Here is a 22,721-nt window from a genome sequence, read left to right as displayed (position 1 = left end):
AACTCCCTCCTTCCAGTTTCCAGCCCAGGCCCCTTCAAACATGTCTCCCAGCCACTCCTCCCTCAGTTTTCCAACAGTGTAAACGGTCCTTCTCCAGCTTTCCCCATTCTAACCGCTCTAAGGTATAACAAAGGTTCTGCCTGTCTGCTCAGCTCAGCTTCTCCTGGCTCAGCTGTCTCAGAGTTCCTTCTGCCCCTACTGCCTTCTCCTCTACCCCGCCCCTTCGCTTCTACTAGCTCCGCCCCCCACGCCCCCAACTCCCCCTTCTCTGCCAAAGCTGGCTTTCTTCTCCTTGGTCTCCTGAAGTTTCTCAGTTCCTGCTTCTTTACAAGAAATGATGGAAGCTGTTGCCTATACAGTGAGAGCTTGCCTTTAAACCATTGGCTTGTTTCTCATCATTTTCTTTTCAATCAACTGATCTCCGTGTTTATTTCACTGACTTTAGACTCAAGTTGGAGGTAGTTACTGTGGCCCATAGCTGGCTCAGAAACCACTTTTGGCATAAAAATAGATTGATTAATTAATTATTTTAAAAATGTAATTCCTTTTTCTTGCTTTCTAATTCTTTTGGGAAAATTTTTAAAAAGATTTATTTTATGTGAGTACACTGTCGCTGTTGCTGTCTTCAGACACACCAGAAGAGGGCATCGGATCCCATCACAGGTGGTTGTGAGCCACCATGTGGTTGCTGGGAATTGAACTCAGCACCTCTGGAAGAGCAGCTAGTGCTCTTAACCACTGAGCCATCTATCTCTCCAGCCCTCTTTTGGAAATTTTTCTGAGACTATATATGAATTAAATTTTGTTTCCTCCTTTAGCCTCTTCAGGAAACGCCATGCTTTGCATCCGCTGCAGCAGGCAGACTGAATAAAAATTTTCAAGTGACTGCCCTTCTCAAGGCTGACTTAACAGTTTACTGAAGGCATATGATGTCTTAGGCACTGCTTGTGAATACAGGTACGCAATGTAGATATACAATTCAAACATGTACTATTAATTGGGAAGAAATGTATTTGGAAACAATTTCAGTAAGTGGTAATTTATTAGCCACAAAACCTAATTTGCATAGTAGTGCCGTGGAACACTTTCTGTAAGGGGAGTAGTGAGGATGGTCAAAATCCCACTGAGACACACAACACAGCCTGCAGCTGAACTAGCTTGCTGCTTCAGCACTGAAGACCGAGAGCGGGAAAGCTCTGTGAGCAACGCTTCAGGAAGAACAGAAAGCATGTGTACTGTAGAAAGCCATGCAATTTGTCGTAGACAACAAGGCCGGCCCTGAGCAGAGAGGCTGGGCCCTGTGTGTGGTGATGGTGTGTTCTGAGGAAGGCTGCAGTGAAGTCACACAGTTGCATCATGGGTAAGAGCTGCCAGAAGCTCCTAGAACCTGTTGAATTCTGAGGTTTTAGTCACTGGATATGCAGAAAGCTTGTAGTGTTCCTAAATATCTTGTGACTGTCACTTATGGTAATGAAGCCCCACATGGGGTTGCAACCAGCAACATAAGAAAGTGATCTGGTTCCTTCCTTTGAGATACCTCCAGGTCACCCTCAACTTTCCCCCAGTTACTGTCTCCATGTGTTAAAGGTCAAGGTTCTGACTGAAGTCTACATGGCTCCTACTTACAAGGCTTCTCTGATTGTGGTCTCCCAAGCATCAAAATGCATCCTGGTCAGCTTCCAGTTGAAATATCAAACTATAAAACATTATAGAGTTTGTTTCCCCTGTGAGCCTTCTGATGCAGGCAAATCCTTGCGAGCCTCATCCTCTGCATGGGCGCGCTGGTGAATTAGGAGACTTGAGCTCCAGCTGAAACCCTTCCCACACTCCTCACATCTGTATGGTTTCTCTCCTGTGTGAACTCTCTGGTGGGCCTTGAGGTATGAGCTCCAGCTGAAACCCTTCCCACACTCCTCACATTTGTAAGGTTTCTCTCCCGTGTGGATCCTGTGGTGGTCATGGAGGTAGGACCTCTGCCGGAAGCGTTTTCCGCATGTGTCACATCGATATGGTTTCTCGCCTGTGTGGACTCCACGATGAGCCAGGAAATTGGAGGCTCGACAGAAGCCTCTCCCGCACTCCTCACACTGGTAGGGTCTCTCTCCAGTGTGGGAGCGCTGGTGCGCTTGAAGGTGTGACTCTACAGTGAAGCCCCTCCCACACTCTGCGCACTGGTACGGTTTGTCTTCACTGTGGACCCTCTGGTGCACCTGGAGAATGGAGACCCGACTGAAGGCTTTCCCACACGTCTCACACTTATAGGGTTTCTCTCCCGTGTGGATTCTGCAGTGAACGTTAAGATCTGAACTGCGGCTGAAGCCCTTCCCACACGTGCTACATTTGTAGGGTTTCTCTCCAGTGTGGCCTCTCTGATGGGCCAGGAGATGGGAGGCCTGGCTGAAGCCTTTCCCACACTCCTCGCATACATAGGGTTTCTCTCCCGTGTGGACTCGTATGTGATTGTTAAACTCCGAGCTGTGACAGAAACTCTTCCAGCAAGCATTGCACTGATAGGGCTTGTTTCCAGTGTGGCCCCGCTGATGGTCCAGAAGGGTGGAGGCCCGAGTGAAGCCCTTGCCACACTCCTCACACTTGTATGGCTTCTCTCCAGTGTGCCTCACCTGATGGGCTTGGAGACCCGATAACCGACAGAAGGCGTGGTCACATTTTTCACACCTATACCTCTTCTCTCCTGCGGGGGTTCGCCCGTTAGCCTGCAGAGGAGAGCCCCAAGAGTCTCTCTCGCTCCTCTCCTCTCTGTAAGGTTCTTCACCACCGTCTGTTCCGCAGTGGAGTTGGAGCCGTGGTTTCTGACCGGAATGTTTGCTGTACTTCTTGTCTGCACCATGTGCATCATCTTCTTTCAACGGAGAGCCAGTTTCCCTGATGCTCACTCTGCAGTCTCCAGCCTTCGTTAGGTCCCTGCTAACCTGCTGCCAGATTTGTGAGCAGAAAAGCGCCTCGTGTGGCAGGTGCCTCAATCCCACTTCCTCAAGAGACTCTATCTCCTCAGGATTCTTGTCTCCTAGGAGCACAAAGAGAATTCAGAGAGAGAGGTAGGGCGTGTGAATGCTCGGTTGGCTGATGTTGGATTATACAGTTAAACCACAGACTAAGGCTTCACTAAACCAGAGAATGAACGGCTCCCTTCCTTTTAACAGCCAGGATCCTGTCATCTCAGGACACGCCCAGAAGCCAAGATCAGTGCTTCCATTTACCACATGACAGTGAGAACCAATGAGAATCGTCATAAGCTCCTCAGAGTATCACAGGTAAGTGACAAATTAAGATTTTCTTATCTTCAAAGCAAGAGAAATATTTCAAAAAGAGCAAGCTGGTGTGATGGCACATGTCTTTAATCCCAGCACTTGGGGGGGCAGAGGCAGGCCGATCTTTGTGAGTTCGAGGCCAGCCTGGCCTGTTTCAGGACAGTCAGGGCTACACAGAGAAACCCTGTCTCAAAGAGGAAGGAAGGAAGGAAGGAAGGAAGGAAGGAAGGAAGGAAGGGAGGGAGGGAGGGAGGGAGGGAGGGAGGGAGGGAGGGAGGGAGGGAGGGAGGAAGGAAGGAAAAGAAAAGTAAAGGAAGCAAAGAAGGAAGAGAAAAAGAAAAAAAGTGATCTTTTAAAAGCCTCAGAGGCTGCTCAGTAGCTTTGCCTAGTACCTGTGAGGCCCTAGGTCCACCCTCAGTAATGCCACAACAAAACAGACAACACCTCCCCACCAACTGAGTGTGACATGGGAAAACCAAGGGAAAAGGCACTGGTGCCTTCAACTTGGACTTCCAAGCTGCTAGAACAGTAAGGCTAGTTCTGCATGTGCGTTTCTATTTTTATTTTATGTGTGTAAGTGTCTGCCTGCCTGCCTGCCTGCCACATGTGTGCCTAGTCCTCACCGAGGCCAGAAGGGGGTCTAGATCCCCCAGAACTAGAGTCAGTTGTGAGCCATCATGTGTAGGCTGAGAACAAAACCAGCCCTCTTAACCTCTCCATCTCAACAGCTGTTTTGAGGAAAGAACATGTGTATGTCACACACACACACACACACACACACACCTGAGGTCAGAATAGAGCATTGGATTCCTTGGAGTTAGAGTTACAAACATGAGCCACGTGGTGTGGGTAGGAAGACTCGGGTCTTCTGCAAGAGCAGCCAGGGCTCACCATTTCTCCAGGCCCGGGTTTTCATTGTTTATAAGCCACGTAAGCCTGTGGGTTTTATTATTATTACTTTTGTAGTGCAGAGACCTAAACACAGAGTTTGTGCCCACATCTTTTGTTACAGATGCTGGGGGCTACAGTGTTCAGACAACGAATAGTAACATCTATGTGTCTATGTATGTATGTATGTATCTACCTACCTACCTACCTATTTATCTGTCTACTTACCTATCTGAAAAGGCACCTAGAAAATTAAAATTAAGGTGTGTGCTACCACGCCCAGCTTAAACCAAAAAAAAAAAGAAAGAAAATTAAAATTAGACATCTTAAAAATGTCTTAATGTGAAGTTGTCAAAAGAAAAAAACCTATTCTATACTATGCTTTGATTATACATTTTAAACTTTGCCAACCATTAGGTGCCTCCCTGTCTAACTGGAAGAAAATCCACACAGCCATTTTTTCTTTTTTTCCGAGACAGGGTTTCTCTGTATAGCCCTGGCTGTCCTGAAACTCACTCTGTAGACAAGGCTGGCCTCAAACTCAGAAATCTGCCTGCCTCTGCCTCCCGAGTGCTGGGATTAAAGACGTGCACCACCACTGCCCAGCAACACACAGCCATTCATTCACTCAATAGATATGCACAGCACAGCTGCCCTCCACAGGTCCCCTCCTGAGCCCACGCTGCAGGGGAACACAGTGAGATAAAGGCCTGGTAGAACTGCACACAGCCATCAATGGTCAGACAGACAACAAAAAACAGGACAAGGGAAGGGAAGAGGACGATAAGGCCCCTTGTATGACATAAGAGCTTAGACGAGACCAGCGTGAACCCAAGGAGAAGTCAGGAGGGTCCCAGGTTAAGAACATTCTTTTTTTTTTTTTTTAGGTTTTTCGAGACAGGGTTTCTCTGTACAGCCCTGGCTGTCCCGGAACTCACTTTGTAGATCAGGCTGGCCTTGAACTCAGAGATCTTCCTGTCTCTGCCTCCCAAGTGCTGGGATTAAAGGCACGCACCACCACCACCACCACCCGGCAGAACATTCTTGACGGTTTAAAAGCAGGCAAGGAAGTGAGAGCATGTGTGGATACATCAAGGACACTGGTGTGAGTGGAAATGACTGTCAGGGGAAGAAGTCACAGGCCATGTCTACATAGGTATATGGAGGGAGGGACAGACACACGGGATACTGTAAGCCCCAGATTTGACTTCACCAAGTAATAAGTCACACAGGTACATGAGTCTCGGGAAGCCACGACGCGGTTGACACCCAAAGGAGCCCTTGAGAGTAGAGAACTGAGGATAAAATCCCAGGACAGCAGCACTGGGGTAGTACAGACCCAGACAAGTCTCTCTGTAGCCTTGGCACAGGCTGGCACTGGTGCCAACACTGTGCCCGAGATGACAAGCTAGACAGGACAGACTCAGAGCCTCACTGTCTGCACCTGCAGGGTCACCGCCACGAGTGGACATCTTCACCATTCAAAGCTCAGGAACTCTCTGGAACTGGGTAGACAGCTTGGGTGGTCTGAAGCTCTATGCAGAGGTTTCTTTAAAATTAACTCTTGGGGGCTGAAGTGGCAGCTCAGCAGTTAAGAGCGCTTACTGTTCTTGCACTGGACCCCAGTTCAGTTCCCAGCACCCACAACTGGGTGGCTCACTACAGGCAGTAGCTATAGCCCAGGGAATACAATACCCTCTTCTGGCCTTTGTGGATACCCACAGATAAACACACACATACTAAAACTTAGCAAGATGAAGTAAATCATGAGCAGGTCAACACGATAACTCCGAAGGTAAAAGCAGATGCTGCTGTAGATGACGGCCTACGGTCCATTCCTGGGTCCCACATGGGTGAAGGAGAGAAGCGACACCCACAAGCTGTCCTCCAACTTCAACAAGCACATTATGGCACACATCACATGTACGTACACATACATACACACACACACCACACGCACACTTGTGTGCACAAACACACACACCATCATGTTTTCCAAACTTGTTTTTGTTTGTCTGTTCTGTTTCTCAAGACAGAGTTTCTCTGTGTAGCCCTGGCTGTCCTGGAACTCACTCTGTAGCTCAGGCTGGCCTCAAACTCACAGAAATCCACCTGCCTCTGCTAGTTTTTGAGATAAGAATTTCATGCTATACCCCAGGTTAGTCTCAAACTCATAGTGATTTCCCTGTCTCTGCCCTGCTTCCCAATACTCTAATTGTGCCATAACAAAAGAAATGTTTTCTGTAAAAGACACAAAAGATGCAGACATTAGCATGAATATTAGAAAGGTCCATTTTCACCAGGACTGGTGGTGCAGGCCTGTAATTCCAGCATTTGGGAAGCTGGGGCAGGAGGGTTACAGGTTCAAACCTGCCCAGGAAACAGTAAGTACTAAATCTGCCTGGATTATGAGAGAACCCTGTCCTAGATAAAAAGTAAAAACAGTATTTGGAATATGTCTTCACAAGCACATTCAAGGCCCTAGATTCAATTTGTATCACCAGACACATACACACATATACACACCCACACACTCACACATACACACATACACATATTCACACACACTTACACAAACACTCATATATACACATACATACACACTTACACATATACACACTTGCATGCACTCACACTCACATGTCCACACACATATACTCACACAAATGTTCACACACTCACACATACACTTGCACACATGTTCACCCACACCCACAGACACACAACGTTTTCTTCCTGCAATCTCTCACACTGGTTTTGACAATAAACTATAATTTTTACTGCAATGAGAAGTTACCACCAAGAGCTCCCTCCCACAGGGTCCTTCTGTGTAGCCTGGGCTGTCCTGGAACTTGTTATGTGGTAGACCAATATAGCCTTACCCTCTCAAGAGACTGCCTCTGTCACTGCCTCTCTGCCTCTCTCTCTGCCTCTCTGCCCCTCTGCCTCTCAGGTGCTGGGATTAAAGTTGTGCAGGGCCATGTGTGGCTTTTCTACCCTTCTTTTAATTATTATTATTTTGTAAAAAAATTGTTCATAAAGGGCCAGCAAATCAGCTTTAAGTGGAAAGACACCTGCTGCCAAGTCCAAAGACCTGAGTTCAATTCCCGAATGGTGAAAGGAGAAAACCAACTCCCACAAGCTGACCTCTGACCTCCATATGCATGCCACGGCAATATGCATCCACAAACATACAAACATACACACGCAAAGTGATTTCTTTTTTAATTTAAGGTTTATTTCTTTTGTGTGCATGGTGTTTTGCCTGCATGTATGTCTGTGCACCATGTGCATGTCTGGTACCTGTGGGGGCGAGACGAGGAAGTCAGATCTCTGTGGAACTGGAGTTACAGGCGACTGGGAGCTGCCACATGGGTGCTAGGAACCAAACTAGGGTTCTCTGTAGGAGCAGCCAGAGCCCTTAACCCTGAGCCATCCCTCTAGCCCCATAAAGATTTTTAATGTTAAAAAATAAATGTTCATCTATCCACTACATGTGTGGAGGTGATTACATTTAGAGAAGACATAAAACCACAGCATCACACTGCCCACTGTGGTCCATGTACGAACCACACAAATGAGCTGGGCGCAGGGCACCAGAATGACCCAGCTCTGTGCCTGACAATGATTAAAACTCCTAGGCACCCCTTCAAGAGCTGCACACACAGCTAGCATCACAGAGACATCATGGGAGCCATCGTCTGCTACACCTGTCCTCACCCACTGAGAGTAGCATCCTGAAGTTCTCCAGCATCACATCATGGTACAGCTTCCTCTGAGCAGCATCCAGCAGCCCCAGCTCCTCCTCGCTGAAGACCACAGCCACGTCCCTGAAGGTCACCATCTCCTGTGACAGCAAGCACATGTCACCTAAGTCTCTCAACAGAGGGTAGCTGTGGCTGGGCTGGGGCTTGGGCCATGGGGTACCTGCTTGGCATCCACAAAGCCCTGGGTCCCACCCCCAGCACATCACAGACTGGACCATATACCCCCCTATACAAGGCTTGTAATTCTAGCATGTGGGAGGCCTGGACAGGAGGGTGAGCTGTCAGTTTGAAGCCATATTGAGTTCCAGGACAGGATGGAACCCTGTCTTAAAAACATAAAACAAAAAAGAAAAATCACAGAAGGACCACTTTTTACATAAAGTCCCTATTCTTATATGTTAAAAATGCAATGTCAACAAATATGCAATTTTAAATTTATAATGCCTGAGGTAACTGTTTTCTCTTCCTCCTCTTCCTTCTCCTCCTCCTTCTTTTTTTTGCTATCAGTATTCTTTCCCCAAAATGAACATAAGGATTCTTGGTTCTTCATGCCATAGACAACACTGAACAGCCCATAACAAAAATCTGTGCTAGTACCAGGCGCTCAGTGGGTGAAGAAGCTTGCTGCTAAGCCAGTCATCCCAAGTTCAAATCCTGGGAACCACACGATGGAAGAAGAGGATCGACTCCTATGGGTTGTTCTTTGAGTACACTCACATGCCCAAAGTAAATGTGGAAAAAACGATCCTAGGTTAAATCAGTGAAAAACGATTTGATATTTCTATTTATTTTGTGATCACTAAAATAATACATTTTTCAACTATTTACTAACCATGTTTATTTTCTTTCTATCTATCTATCTATCTATCTATCTATCTATCTATCTATCTATCTATCTATCTAATAGACAGGGTCTCATAGCTTAGGCTAGCTCAAACTTGCTGTGTAGCCAAGGATGACCTGCACTTCTCTAATCTTCCTGCCTCCATTTCCTGAGTGCTGGGATCACAAGGGTGTGGTGTCAAGACTGGAGAATGTGGTGCTGGGAACTGAACCTGGGGCCTCTTGCATGCAAGGCGAGCACTCTACCGGTTAAGCTATGTCCCTAGTCCCATGTCTGTTTCTCTTTGGTACTCTGCCTACCTTTCTCCTAAGTATTGGTTCTGCACTGCTGGGGACCAAAGCCAGTGCGCTGAACAAGCGAGGCAAGTGTTCTGCCTAAGCTAATTGTCAGCCCCGTACTTCCATTCCTTAGCATCCGTATAGTAAATATTCTCCCGCTCTTTCTTCTCTAACTTTGTGTATAGCAGAGCGTCCCAACCTGGATGATGGCGTCATGGGCTTTTCTAGTCTGTGCCTGTTCACCCAATCATATGTAATAGCAGTAATGGTAGTTAGTATTTTGCTATTGTTTTTTTTTAAGACAGGGGTTCTCTTTGACAGTCCTGGAACTCACTATGTAAACCAGGCTGGCCTTGAACTCACAGACATCCACTTGCCTCTGCTTTCCAGGTGCTGGGATTAAAAATGCCCAGCATTTTTATTATTTTTTAAAATCTTTACTATTTTTCACTATCTGTATGTGTGTGTGGCTGTGTATCTATATGTGAGTGCTAGTGTCCTGAGAGGCCACAAGAGGGTGACAGCTCCCCTGGAGCTGGAGTGACAAGCTGGTCACTGATGTAGGTTGAGCCACCTGATGTAGGTGTTGGGATCCAAACGTGGGTCCTCTGGAAGCGTAGTGGATGCTCTGAAGCATCAGCCATCTCCGGAGCCCTTGGTTTTTATTGCTTCATTCATCCAATTATAAAGTGATGAAAATAATGAAAACAGGGGTGGTTAACATCTGGCATCCAAGAATTTCTCAAATGTGAGCAATTCTCCTTAATACTTCCTAAGAAGCAAGGAGAGAAGTAGAACCTTTGAGCCGTGGTTCTCAACCTGTGGGACGCGACCCCTCTGGGGGTTGCACAACCCTTTCACGGTGGTCACATACTAGATATCCTATATACCGGACATTTACACTACAGTTCATAGCAGTGGCAAAATATTGCTTATGAAGCAGTAATGGAAGTAACTTTATGGCTTGGGGTTACCACAACATTAGGAGCTGTATTAAAAGGAAGATTGAGAGCCACTGGCTCTGAGAAAAGAGATGAGAATTTAAGGCCAGTGAGATAGCTCAGGGGTGAAGGTGCTTGCCACAAAGCCTCGTAAACTGAGGGTGGAGGGGAGAGATTCACACGGTGTCCTCTGAGCTCCACGTGCACGCCAGGCTGTGGCACACGTGTGCCTCTACACAGCCACAGCCACTCAACAAGTGAGCCAGCAAACGGAAGAGAGACCAACAGCTCAACTCACCTTGACCTTGGTCATTGTCCTCCTGGGGGATGGCTGGGTCTTAAGAAGGCACAGTGAAAGAAGTGGAAAGAAAAAAACCATGAGAGCCCGGCCAGGGTGTGAGCAGCGCGGTGGCTGCCTTCTGTAGATGGCCACTGTGTTCCTTCCTCAGGGAGGCTGACTCAAACACCATGCACCCCGGCAGCTGCCAGCCCCTGGCCAAGAGCGACCTGCCCAGCTACACACACAACCATTGTGCTTCCAGCAGTCACCCTTCTCTTGTCTCCGAATCTGCCTTTCACCCTGGGACAGTAGAAAATGGTGCTCACGTCAGCACTCTAAAAAGGAGGCTGCGTGGGTGGCCAGCTTCCAAAGACATAAGGTCTGCAAACCCGTCAAGCTAAGAGGAGAGCCATGAAAGACTACCCGTAGAAACAGAGACAACGGAATAAAGTCCCTGCCTCTGTGAGATGCAGGTAATCACATCATTATAATCAATGTAATTAGAATTAACAGACTACAGGAGTTATCACTGCTGGACAGAAACAAGAGCTTGGTAGGATGTCACACACCTGCAATTCTAGCATTCAGGAGAGACTGAAGCAGGAGGATTCCTCTCAGTTCAAGTTGGCCTGGATCACACAGTGAGACCCTATCTCAAAAGTTGTTATAAGGGCTAGAAATGTGCTAGTGTTTGGCACACCCGGGACCCCGAGTAGCACATGCATGCTAGCACACTGCCCCATGAAGGTTCCTCACATATCCCTGCAAAGGAGAAGCTACTGTGTGGCCTCGGTCCCAACACCTAAACTGCTGTGCGCATCCTTGGCTATAAAAAGGACAGAGATAGAACGTCGGTCCCAAGATTATGATGGGAAGCAAATGAACATACGCAGGCAACTCCCTCAGTGAGGTACCTGGTGTTTTAGGGCATTCTTACCAACAAAGATGGCAGCTGTTGCACCCACGCACAGGTGAAAGCAGAGGCAGGTGGGGTTCCTGAACCCAGCCTCACCCCAGAGCCAGCATCCCAAGCCTTGTCTCTCTGTTGCTTCTAAAGACAAAAAGAGATGGACAGGAGTCACAGAGAGAAGCGGGCACTGGTGAAAAGGGGTGAGAGGCAGATATAGGAGCGGAGAAAGGTCAGAATTAAAGGAAACACTTGGAGGAAACCTACACTGGGTACTGGGCACCAGCACTCTGAAGAAACCTAAGTTGGGTAGCGGGCCCCAGAACTCTGAGGAAACCTACAATGGGTACCGGGCCCCAAGACTCTTATCTGATGGCATCAAGACAAGTCACTGTCCCAAACCAGCCATCACCTTGACTACAGACGGACAGACCACCGCCCCCCAAGATAGGAAGTTAGCTCTGATAAGAGAAGGGACACCCTCTAACTAATCAGGCGTCCCCCTAGGCAGCAATTAACTATGTATCAAGCCACTTTTAGGGATCTGGGTCAAAACAAGGACAGGGAGACCCAGCAAGATTGCTGTGTTATGCACACATTTGCTCCAATGCTTCTCCTATTCATTATGTTTATTTAGAATGTGCACGCAGGACATGGGGCGGGGGGAGAGGTCTCGTGCAGCAGGAGCTGGCTCCTCTCACCACGTCCATTCTGGGGGTGGAACACAGGCCATCAAGCCCGGCAGCAAGGACCCTACATCTCCTGCATCCTGCAGGCCCGCTCCCCTATTTAAACCTAACGTTCTGATCAGTACCACAGAGTTGGAGCGGGAGCTCACTGGACCCCTTCCTGTGTAAGTCCCAATGCAGCTACTGTGGTTCGATCACCTTTCTCTTAGCCATTTCTTGTCTCTGGTTGGATTAGGATAGGTGACCGAGCCAAACCTACTAGGGTTCCCTAAGGACTCTGGCTCTAAAACTCTGGTTACCATTCCAGGCGGTTCTGTGCCTTAGTGAGAATATATCCAAGAGTTATGTGGATCTGGGCTGTACAAGTCCCAACCCAACCTTTAAACATTAACTTATCTACCCTGCCTCAAGCTCTTCATTGTAGAGTGGGGGGAAAAGAACAGTTGTTTTTTAAAAGGTCTTAGACCTTGAAGAAATCACTGTAGGAAAAAGTGGTTGTTTTTTGTTACCTAAAAGAGTTGTTTTTCGCCGGGCAGTGGTGGCGACCACCTTTAATCCCAGCACTTGGGAGACAGAGGCAGATGGATCTCAGAGTTCGAGGTCAGCCTGGTCTACAGAGTGAGTTCCAGGACAGCCAAGGCTACACAGAGAAACCTTGTCTCAAAAACAAACAAACAAAACAAAACAAACAAGAAAAAAAACCGAGTTGTTTTTCTGAAGGAACGTTACAGCCTTTGTACGACTTTGGTCACAAGACAGTCCTGGCAAACCGGGAGCATCTTGCATTACTGAGTATTGCAAACAGTGCACAGTAAGGACTGAGACCGCCAGGGTGAGGAGCTGCTTCAGGAAACACGGATAGCAGATCCGGCGATTAATGTGCGGAACTTGTTTTACTCTAAAAGTAACTGTGTGTGACAGTCAATAAATACGCTTCTGCATGGCTGTCTGAGGTTCAGTCGTCAGGGGCTGGACCTCCCTGCTGCCGGCAAGGCCTTATCTCATCCAGGAGTGACCCTCTTGCTTTGATTGTCCCTCATGACCCTGATACCAAGACTTCATCATTAAAATAAGAAAAATATGCTAGACGTGGTGACATACATCTTTAATCCCATCATCGGGACTGACAAGAAGAAGAGAAGAGTGACTCCCTGAGTTTGAAGCCAGCCAGAGGGAATTCCAGGACAGCCAGGGCTACATGGTGAGACTCCACCTCAAAACAACAACAATAACGCCAGGCCACACTCACCAGGAGCCTTGCTGAAGGAGTCAGGACTTCACCTTCCACTCAGTCCTTGTTGAGAGGTCAGGCTGTGAAAGGAGAGAAGCCGTGAAATAGGAAGGCCATTCCTGACAAAGCAGTTGAACTGTCCCCCTCCTGCCCACCAAGCTGGAGACAATCTTCTCCTTCCTAAAAGGTGTCCAGGGCTAACCAGTATTGGTGGGGACAGAAAGGAGGTCCGGAGGGACCTCCTGCTGCCCCCAGTGAGAGGCTGGACAGCTGGAAAGACATTAGTACTCAGAAGAAGAGATTATGATCTCCTGAAAAGAATGGTCCGAAGCTTTCGTGTCTGCTCTAACAGAGAAGACCCAAAAGCTAATGTGGAGGCCCAGGCCTTTAACCCAGAATTCAGGAGGCAGAGGCAGAGGCAGGAGGATCTCTGTGGGTTTGAAGCCAGCCTGATTAACAGCAAATTCTAGGACAGCCAGGGTTACACAGAGAAACTATCTCAGAGGGAAATAAAAACAAAAGGTAAAGACCCCACGTGATAAGAGATCTCCAGGGAGAGGTACTTGTCACCAAAGTGATGACCTGAGTTCAGTCTCTAGGACTGACGCTTCCTGCGAGTTCTCCTCCATCCTGCACATGCTCAATGTTGCATGTGAGCGTGCACACGTGTGCACACACACACACAAATTGTCATTGTGAAAACAAATTATTAAAGAAAAGCAGGAGAACCTGAATTTGGATCCCAGCACTCATGTACAAAGCATACAGAAGCATGTATGTATCAACACATGCATGTACTAGTACACATATACGACCCACACAAAAAGTCATAGAAAGAGCGAGAATAAAACAGACTTGTATTTTAAAAGGCTATACCTTAACAGGAGGAAATACACTTGGCTTGATGCACCTGGATATGCTTGGTCAACAGACCACCACTTCCTCCTTCCTCCCCTGAACCTGTAATGGGGGTAGGGTTGGAGGTAGGGGGCTACACTTGATCAAACCATCTTTTTTGTTGTTGTTGGTTTTGTTTTTTGTTTTTTGTTTTTTTCAAGACAGGGTTTCTCTGTGCAGCCCTGGCTGTCCTGGAACTCACTCTGTAGACCAGGCTGGCCTCGAACTCAGAAATCTGCCTGCCTCTGCCTCCCAAGTGCTGGGATTACAGGCATGCGCCACCACTGCCTGGCTGATCAAACCATCTTGAGAGCATGCTGAGCTGGGAGCTGTTGTTTGGACCATCAGCTTTCAGGCTGTGACTAGTTTTGAATTTTATGCGGCAACAGTCTTGATCTGAGTTACTCTATCTTGGATAAAAGTACCAAGAAGAAATCCATGCCAGGCGACTCAATTGTGCTATTAAAAGATATCAACTAGCCTTTAGTCCCAGCACTCAGGAGTCACAGGCCGGCAGATCTCTGTGAGTTCAAAGCCAGCCTGGTAACATAAAACATAAGCACATCAACCATATCACGTTACTTCTTCACCAAGGGACCGGTATGTGGCAGGCACACTGCTCAGTAGCCTGGTCACATGCCAGGAGCCAAGTCCAGTTCCAATGATCCAACCTGTGACAAACTCACGTGTGTGTATAGCTGTGTGCCAGGTGACTCGTGGTCTGAAATTTATCATTAGCTATGTTAAGCTTGGAATAAAAGAATCCGTGATTAATGGCCAACCACCAAGAGAAATCGAGATTCCTTGGCAAATTGCAGCCAACGAAACTGACACAGCTTATGACTTTCTTGTCGTTCAGCAAAATCTGACACCGTGGAAAGCCACAGATGTGTCCGTTTATCCTTCTACATGACAGGCTCTCGACAAATCTCCACCCATCCCGATTCCCTGCAGTGTAGGTGTGTGTCCTAGAACCTTCAGGGCAGGGTGACACTAGCTACATCAATGCCTCAAACAACACTATCAACATGGCCCTCGCACCCCAATTCCAGACAGCAGTGAAGGAAGGTGTGAGGGCTCACACCTGTCATCGCAACACACGGGAGGCTGAGGCAGGAGGCTGACTGATATCTGTGGGATGGAGGGAGGCTCATTGGGAGCCCTGCGCTTCCCTTTCGCCAGCCTGGAGCCGACTCCCCTACGGCCGCCCGCCGCCAACCCTGCAAACCTCCAGATCCAGGCATCAGTCGAGGAAGGTGTGGGAGAGAGGAGACTCAAGGTAGGACAAGGGGAGCGGATGCTAACAGAAACCACCTGGGAGACACTCTTCCCAGAATGCTTCGCATCTGCCCGCACAACAGAAGCACGCGCAATGCTCCTAGAATTTGAACTACGCTTCCCAGAATGCTCGGCGTCCGCCGGCCTTCACAGACGCACGCGCAACGCGCAGAGAACCTGGACGACACTTCCCAGAAATCTCCGCGTCTGCTCGCCCGGGTGCCTGCGTGCTTGTGGATCAGTTGAACTACACTTCCGGTAGTGGATGCGGAGAGGCGGATCTTACGCTCGTTTTCCCTAGTAGATAGCCACTCTGGAGTGTGTGTGCCACGCAGGTACTTCCCTAACCCTCTGCGGAACTTTTTATTTAATCTGCGAGACACTGTTGCGCACTGTACAATCCATACTGAACTTAGGATGGTCCTCCTGTCTCAGTCTTGCCCACTCTCAAATGCTGAGCTAACGTGTATGCCATGACACCATGCTGCCTCTGAACTTGACACGTCCCACGTGGAAAAATTTTCACCCTGGAAAATTAAAGAGTCCTTACCTCATAGGAGGTAATTTGGCCCTACCGTTGTCCTTATATCCCTGAGTATATAATATATACTTCTGTGTTTCTCAAAGAAACCAAAATTCTCTCTACACATCACAGCCATACAATCCACTTAACCTCCTGCTAGGCTGCTTCTTCAATGTAACCACAGGTACATCGATAATTCATACTCTCCTCCCTGCCCCTCCACTTTTCTCCCCACTTCCTTCTAGATCTTCCACATCAATCTAGATCAAGCCACAGGAGAAACAAGTTTTGCTTGTTCTTTTAATTTTATTTTTCAGAGATTTATTTCTTTTTTATTTATGTGAATACAAATAAAGTACAATTTTTTTTTTAAGCTGGCTTCAGACACATACTAGAAGAGGGCATCCGATCCCATTACAGATGGTTGTGAACCACCATGTGGTTGCTGGGAATTTAACTCAGGACATCTGGCAGTCAGTGCTCTTAACTGCTGAACCGTCTCTCAGCCCTGTTTGTTTGTTTGTTTGTAGTTATCCCAAAGGACCACTAGCAAAAGTTTTTTTCATCCAAACAAAATCTCGGTGTATGTGTGTGGCACAGCAGAGATGCTGTAACAGGTATACATAGTAGCAAGGAAAAAGACTAATTTTTACATGGTATGATTGTTGTGACAATTTTGGAGTTTTGGTTTCTTTGAAAAACAGAACTACTATAGGAATGTTTTTATTTCAACCCCAGGTGTGGAATGTGGGGCTGCTTCAGTCTGTCCACAGCCGCTATGATTTGCCTCCTGCTCTAGCAGAGGTGTGATTTTGCCAGCTGCAGGTGGTTTCTGTGATTGTGTGATGTTTAGAATTTGGGGGACTTTTCAGTGAGGGGTGGGTGTGGGTTGGCTTTTGGTGGCTGTTCAGTGGGGTTGTTGGCAGTTTGTTAGCTGGTGGTCTTTGATTGCTGTTGGCTATTAAGTGGTCGTGTGCAGAGAAGAAACATCAAGAAGAATGGCAGAGATCAAACTTGCCCCCAAGAAATGTGATGCCCTTAATCAGCAGGAGGTAGTCTATCAATAACATCTCCCCCTTTCTGACACCCCCCACACACACACACACCTTATTTAGGGATCTCTTTCCTCTCCTTTTTTCTCTCTTATATACTGTTACAGGGTTGCAAGGGTGGAGAAGGCTGGAAGAAAGAACCCACAGAGTAGCAGCAAAAGACAGCCAGGTGCCCCCACAGGCTCATCAGGGAAACCTGGAGTTTTCTGGCAGGACCAGCTCCTGGCTTTAAAGCAGAACCAAATAAGAGCAGCACCTGTTATTTTCATGTGGCCACTTCAGGGGAGCCCCAGGATTGCAATCTTGAGGGAGTGACTTTTAGGCATAACTATTCCTTCCAGACGCACACCCAACAGCAGCACCTAAAGCGCCAATCTTCATCCTCCTACGTGGAGTCAGGGAGACTATGTTGGGATATTTTGAAAGATAAGCGGTTCTTGGCACTGCAGATGTGCAGTTCTGCAGTCAATCCAGGCTTTCTTAAGCACTCCTAATCCAGGTGATCCCTTAGCGAATGATGTAGCCGAGCCTTGGAAGGAGCCACAAAGCCCAAGCCATAGAAACAGCGAGAGCAAGGACTAGGTTATATGCTATGAATAATATTTACCTCGATCAGACTATCAAGTGTTCATCACTTTTGTTCTGCAAAACTTCTTCCTTTTGTTGTTGACACTGACACAGTCTTAGAAACATTACAGATTAAAAGCCCAGGATCCTTCATCTTTGGTGATTATATGCACTTTAGCAAATCTGTCTTGTCCTGGTGCACCGCTGCAAAGCATGAGCAGAGAGGCTGGAAGTAGCATCCGGGTTCCTGTGAGATGCTGAGAACAGTGACTCTGCTTGGATTCGTTTCCCCATCGTAGTTTAAGTGCAAGACACTGAGAAGAAAGGAAGTAGGTTCGCTACCAGGGCTATGCATGTTTTTACTTTATTTGAGGCAGGGAGGTAATTTTATCTGTTCTGTTGGCTCCTTCCTCCTTCCCCCCCTTCCTCCTCTTAGGAGATCGAATCGCAGTGATTAAACACAGCTAACCAGCATGTTTAGACTATGTTCTGTAGGCAAGTCTAACTTTAGACACTGTAGATGGACAAGCCTGATTGACTTTTGTGCATGATGGCACACCGAAGTCCTGTCCACAGCACAGGTTCTGCACACAAAATTTTTCAGATATTTTCTGCAGGGTTGGGAAATGTACATAGACACCTAATTCATATGCCCTGTAAGCTTCTAGAACACTTCCAAGGACATTTTAACAGAAAACCAAACAAACATGGCTGGAGAGATGGTTCAGCGGTTAAGAGCACTGACTGCTCTGCCAGAGGTCCTGAATTCAATTCCCAGCAACCACATGGTGGCTCACAACCATCTGTAATGGGATCCAATGCACTCTTCTAGTGTGTGTCTGAAGGCAGCTGGAGTATGCTCATATAAATTTAAAAAAAAAATCTCTAAATAATAAAAATTTAAAAAAACAAGCAAAACAAAACTTGTCCCTCCTGTGGCTTGATCTAGATTGATGTGGAAGATTTAGAAGGAAGTGGGGAGAAAAGTGGAGGGGCAGGGAGGAGAGTATAAATTATCAATGTACCTGTGGTTACATTGAAGAAGCAGCCTAGCAGGAGGTTAAGTGGATTGTGTGGCTGTGATGTGTAGAAAGAATTTTGGTTTCTTTGAGAAACACAGAAGTATATATTATATACTCAGGTATATAAGGAAAAAGGTAGGGCCAAATTACCTCCTATGAGGTAAGAACTCTTAATTTTCCAGGGTGGAAAATTTGTGGTGAACTTGAAGAACTGAATTTTGACTGGAATGTTTACTGACTTCCTCATCTTCACAATGCACATCATCTGGTTTCAGCAGAAAGCCTGTTTCTCCAGTATTTACCATGCAGGCTTGAGCCTTGGTTAACTCCCTGCTAACCTGCTGCCAGATTTGTGAGCAGAAAAGCGCCTCGTGTGGCAGGTGCCTCAATCCCACTTCCTCAAGAGACTCCATCTCCTCAGGATTCTTGTCTCCTAGAAGCACAAAGAGAATTCAGAGAGAGAGGTAGGGCATGTGAATGTTCTGTTGGCTGATGTTGGAGCTATACAGTTAAGACCACACCCTAAGGCTTCACTGAACCAGAGAATGAACGGCTGGTTCCCTCTAACACTGAGTATCCTGTCATCTCACTGACACACCCAGAAGCCAAGGTCAGCGCTGCAAGCTCCCATACTTACATTAATGAGAGCAGTTTAGAGTTCTACAAAGCATCACAAGTGAGTGACACTGCAGTATGTGTGTTCATCACACACATAAATAAATGTATATTTTTAAAATTAAAGTTGGAAAGAAAGAAAATATTGATCTATGGCCTACACACACACACACACACACACACACACACACACACGCATGCACAATCTCATGCACCTGTGTATATATCCACAAGGAACCATCCAGATGTAGAGGAATAGTATGATAGATATGTCGTGATAATCTTTTTGTACACCATGTGAAGCTGTGTCTTTGTGTTCCTCGCCTGTCTAAGACATCTGCTAACTGGTTTAATATCTAATGGCCAATAGCTAGACAGGAGAGGATAGGCAGGACTTCTGGGCAGAGATGGGAATTCTGGGAAGAGTCGGGTGGGGGGATTCACCAGTCAGACCCAGAAGATGTCAAATGTACAATACTGAAGAGAGGTATCAAGCCACATGGCTGCATTTAGATAAATATAAGTAGGTTAATTTCAGTTACACGAGCTAGCTGGGAACAAGTAAGCTAAGGCATAGAATTTCATAATTAACATGTCTCCGTGTCATTACTTGGGAAGCTGGCAGGCCTAGGCAGTCCAGCGGTGATGATGTGACTAAGCTTCATGGAAGTCAGTGCAAGTGGAGACTGCTGCCAAGAGTGGGGTGGACCAGAGTGCTACACAGCCCTGGTCAACCCCAGCCCCAAAGGCATGCACAGGTTAAGAAGCAGGATAGACCAGCCACTGCAGTGTTCTCACCTGTAGATTCCCTGCTCCAGCTAGCCACTGTCAACATCCAAAACACGTCTTCTCTCTTGAGCCCGAGCAAACCATCTGGAGTCCCGGTCTGATGCCCTGTGAAGAATATATTTTAAATTAACACACCCCAGAGACAAGCATTCCACTGCATCCTCTTCATCAAATCTTGTCTTTCCCTAACTGATAATTTAATTCGGAGGAAGACAGACATCGTTTGAAAAGACCCAAAATATGCATAGACTTTGGTATACTTTGACAGACATCTATTTTCATTACCTCCTCTCCCTTGTCTCTCAAACTTCTCTTGGCAGTGTCGGAGACAGACGTCTAGGCCAGTGTAATTTCTTTGATGTCTTACTACATTTTTATCTAGTGCACATGTGGGTTCATTCATGCCACTGGTGGTTAGAGACAGCAGGTGGCACTTGGTAGGCCCCAGGGATTGAACTTCGGGTCATCAGCCTTGGCACCTGCTGACCATGTTATGGCCTCAACCCTATTTCATTTCATTTCTTAAATACTTCGTACCATGGGGTTTTTACACCCATGCCCCAGTTCCTGAAATAATGACTCTGATAGTTATTATTTATGAAAAAAAAATGCCTAGGCCACAGCTTTGGCTCACTCTCCAACTAGCGAGTAACTTAATTGACCCATTTATTCTTTTCTATGAGTGCCACATGGCTGGTTACCTCTCCTCACTTTCATGCATTTGTCTTCTCAGAGTTTGGAACTGATATCCTCCTGCACCTGACTCTATCCCAGAATTCCTATCTCTCTGCTGGAAGTCCCACCTCCAATCTCCTGCCTCAGCTAATAGGCCATCAGATTTTTATTGGCAGGTGATGCTTCCTGTCACAGTACACAAGAGATTCTCTCTACAATACTTCTTTTGGTGTGTATATGTCAGTGTATGTGTATGTGAGTGCAGGTGCCCATGGAGATGAGCAGAGGGTGGCAGATCCCTGGATTATGAGCCACCTGATATGGGTGCTGGGAAACAAACTCGGGTCCTCTACAGGAGCAGAAAGGGTTAACTGATGAGCTATCTCTCCAGCTGCCTCAACTTACTTCAGTAGGCATGTATAGGCACGATTTAGCATGTGCAACCACCCACCAATTGAGATTACAATTTGAGGAGGACAAAAACATTGGCATGCTTTAATTTTTCACTTCACTTGTAAAATGAAGAGCATATCCAACTCTGAATCATATGTTGACTAGAAAACCAGAACCTACTTCCAGAGCCCCAGTAACATCTAGGACCACCCTACATGGACTTGACCTGCAGCACCAGTGTCTGCTCTCACCCAGTGACACCACATTCCTGAAGTTCTCCAGCATCACGTCACAGTACAGCTTCCTCCGAGCAGCGTCCAGCAACCCCAGTTCTTCCTCACTGAAGACCTATGGTCATGTCCTTGAGTGTCGCCATCTACAACAGCAAACACACAACTTCAACCTTGGTCTTCTGCAAGCAGGGTGAAGAAATCCAGGAAGGATGAGCAGGAAGCAACTCCCGAGCTAAGAACCTAGGGTCCATGTTTCTGTATGAGTCACCCACTTTTTGCTACTGCTCTGTTTTCGTTTTTGAGACAGGGTCTTGCTATCTAGCCTTGATTGGTCAGGAACTTGCTATGTAAACCAGGCTACGCCTCAACTTGTACTGATCTTCCCACCTCTGCCCCTGCCTCCCAAGTGCTGGGATTACAGGTGTGAACCACCCACCATGCCTGGAAAATTCATTTCCCTAATTATATAGGGTTTTTTTGTTGTTGTTGATTCTTGGTAATGGACATGAAAGCCTGACACTAAGGCCTCATGCATGTCAGAAGCCGTCTAGGAGAGGCTAATGCTAGCAGATGGCTTTCCTGAGGTGCCCCACTGTCTTCTGCAGGACTGTGATGCATGATCTATTAAAGACAAGGCCTGGGAGACTTTGTCTCAGGATTCATTCTTGCTATTGATATGCCTTTCCTGTCATTATTAAACTAATATAACAATTCCTGGGCATTAGCCCACCCTACTGGGCAGATTTTCTGCAGATCAATGAAAGACGTACTGTGCTCTTTTGTAGCAATGCTATATAGACAAATAGATGATTTCTTTAATTCCTAGTAGTGAGTTTAAAGAATTCCTAAACCTACACAAGTGATTCTGAAATCCTTTATAAGAAACACTGTAACTAGGACTCTCTAATCCTTCATGTGTCACAAGCTATTTGCACTAGGATAGAAAGCAAGCATGGTATAGATTTACGATTAAGGAAAACATTCCTCTAGGCTGTAAAACCATTATCTGACAACTAAAGTCATAAAAGGGAATAGTTGATTTATTGTAGATGAAAGGACGGAAGATAAAATATTGACTGAGTTTATCTATACAAAACTTCAGTACTGATAAGATACTAGGCAGATGAATTGCCTCTTGACAGAAATGTGCTAACTTAGAATTATAGTTTTTAACTTTTAATAAACCCGTGGAGTGGTTCACCATCATCCCTAGCTTCCACTGATAAACACCAATAGAACCCCCAAGGTGTGGGGGCAGAACTGGTTCCAAATGTTGCCTGGGGGTGAAATGAGCAAGCTTTAAAACCATCATAGCCAACAAGGCTGCTTTAACTTTTCATCTAGAAACTGGTCACTGCTGAGACCTGGGGGTCATTCAAGATCCCCAGATGAACCGTAGCCATCCAGATGAGGATCCACTCAAGTCAACCAGGAAGGGGTACCTGTGTCTGCAGCATCTTGCACCCACAATGACAACTCACACAGCCACACAGCTCATAGGCAGAAGATCCTTTTCTCTGCCCCTTACCGCTGGAGTCTGCTGGATGTGTGTCCCTTGTGCAGGCTTCAGCAGTTGTCTGAGC

The 22,721-nt window shown here is 46.8% G+C and overlaps 1 protein-coding gene and 2 pseudogenes across 5 annotated transcripts; 1 reads left to right on the top strand and 2 right to left on the bottom strand.

Moving 5' to 3' along the window:
- Positions 1-1,017: 1,017 nt before the first annotated feature.
- On the bottom strand, positions 1,018-15,361 carry LOC110298167 (uncharacterized). Of its 4 annotated transcripts, none has more exons than XM_029479948.2 (6): positions 15,076-15,361; positions 13,113-13,174; positions 11,205-11,318; positions 10,286-10,324; positions 7,878-8,004; positions 1,018-3,025 (listed from the first exon to the last, which is right to left on the bottom strand). In XM_029479948.2, exons 4-6 carry the CDS (start codon positions 10,298-10,300, stop codon positions 1,707-1,709), a joined length of 1,461 nt encoding a protein of 486 aa, XP_029335808.1. In that variant the 5' UTR covers positions 10,301-10,324; positions 11,205-11,318; positions 13,113-13,174; positions 15,076-15,361; the 3' UTR covers positions 1,018-1,706. The 4 variants fall into 4 exon arrangements, with proteins under 4 accessions (XP_029335808.1, XP_029335807.1, XP_085698167.1 ...); XM_029479947.2 differs by having other exon boundaries at positions 15,220-15,361; XM_085842041.1 differs by lacking the exon at positions 15,076-15,361 and adding an exon at positions 13,971-14,236.
- Positions 15,362-16,824: 1,463 nt separating this feature from the next.
- On the top strand, positions 16,825-17,514 carry LOC115031503 (ubiquitin-conjugating enzyme E2 N pseudogene; annotated as a pseudogene).
- A 1,089-nt stretch (positions 17,515-18,603) lies between these two features.
- Positions 18,604-21,389, bottom strand: LOC115031545 (zinc finger protein 45-like; annotated as a pseudogene). The gene is made up of 3 exons (XR_015047775.1): positions 21,157-21,389; positions 19,847-19,942; positions 18,604-18,866 (listed from the first exon to the last, which is right to left on the bottom strand). The product of XR_015047775.1 is annotated as a zinc finger protein 45-like (transcript).
- Between the last annotated feature and the right edge of the window lie 1,332 nt (positions 21,390-22,721).

Source organism: Mus caroli, unplaced genomic scaffold (genome assembly GCF_978045245.1).
Source record: "Mus caroli unplaced genomic scaffold, Mus_caroli_1 scaffold_8, whole genome shotgun sequence".
In the NCBI taxonomy this organism is placed as follows: Eukaryota; Metazoa; Chordata; class Mammalia; order Rodentia; family Muridae; genus Mus; species Mus caroli.
This window is presented reverse-complemented; position numbering and strand designations above follow the sequence as displayed.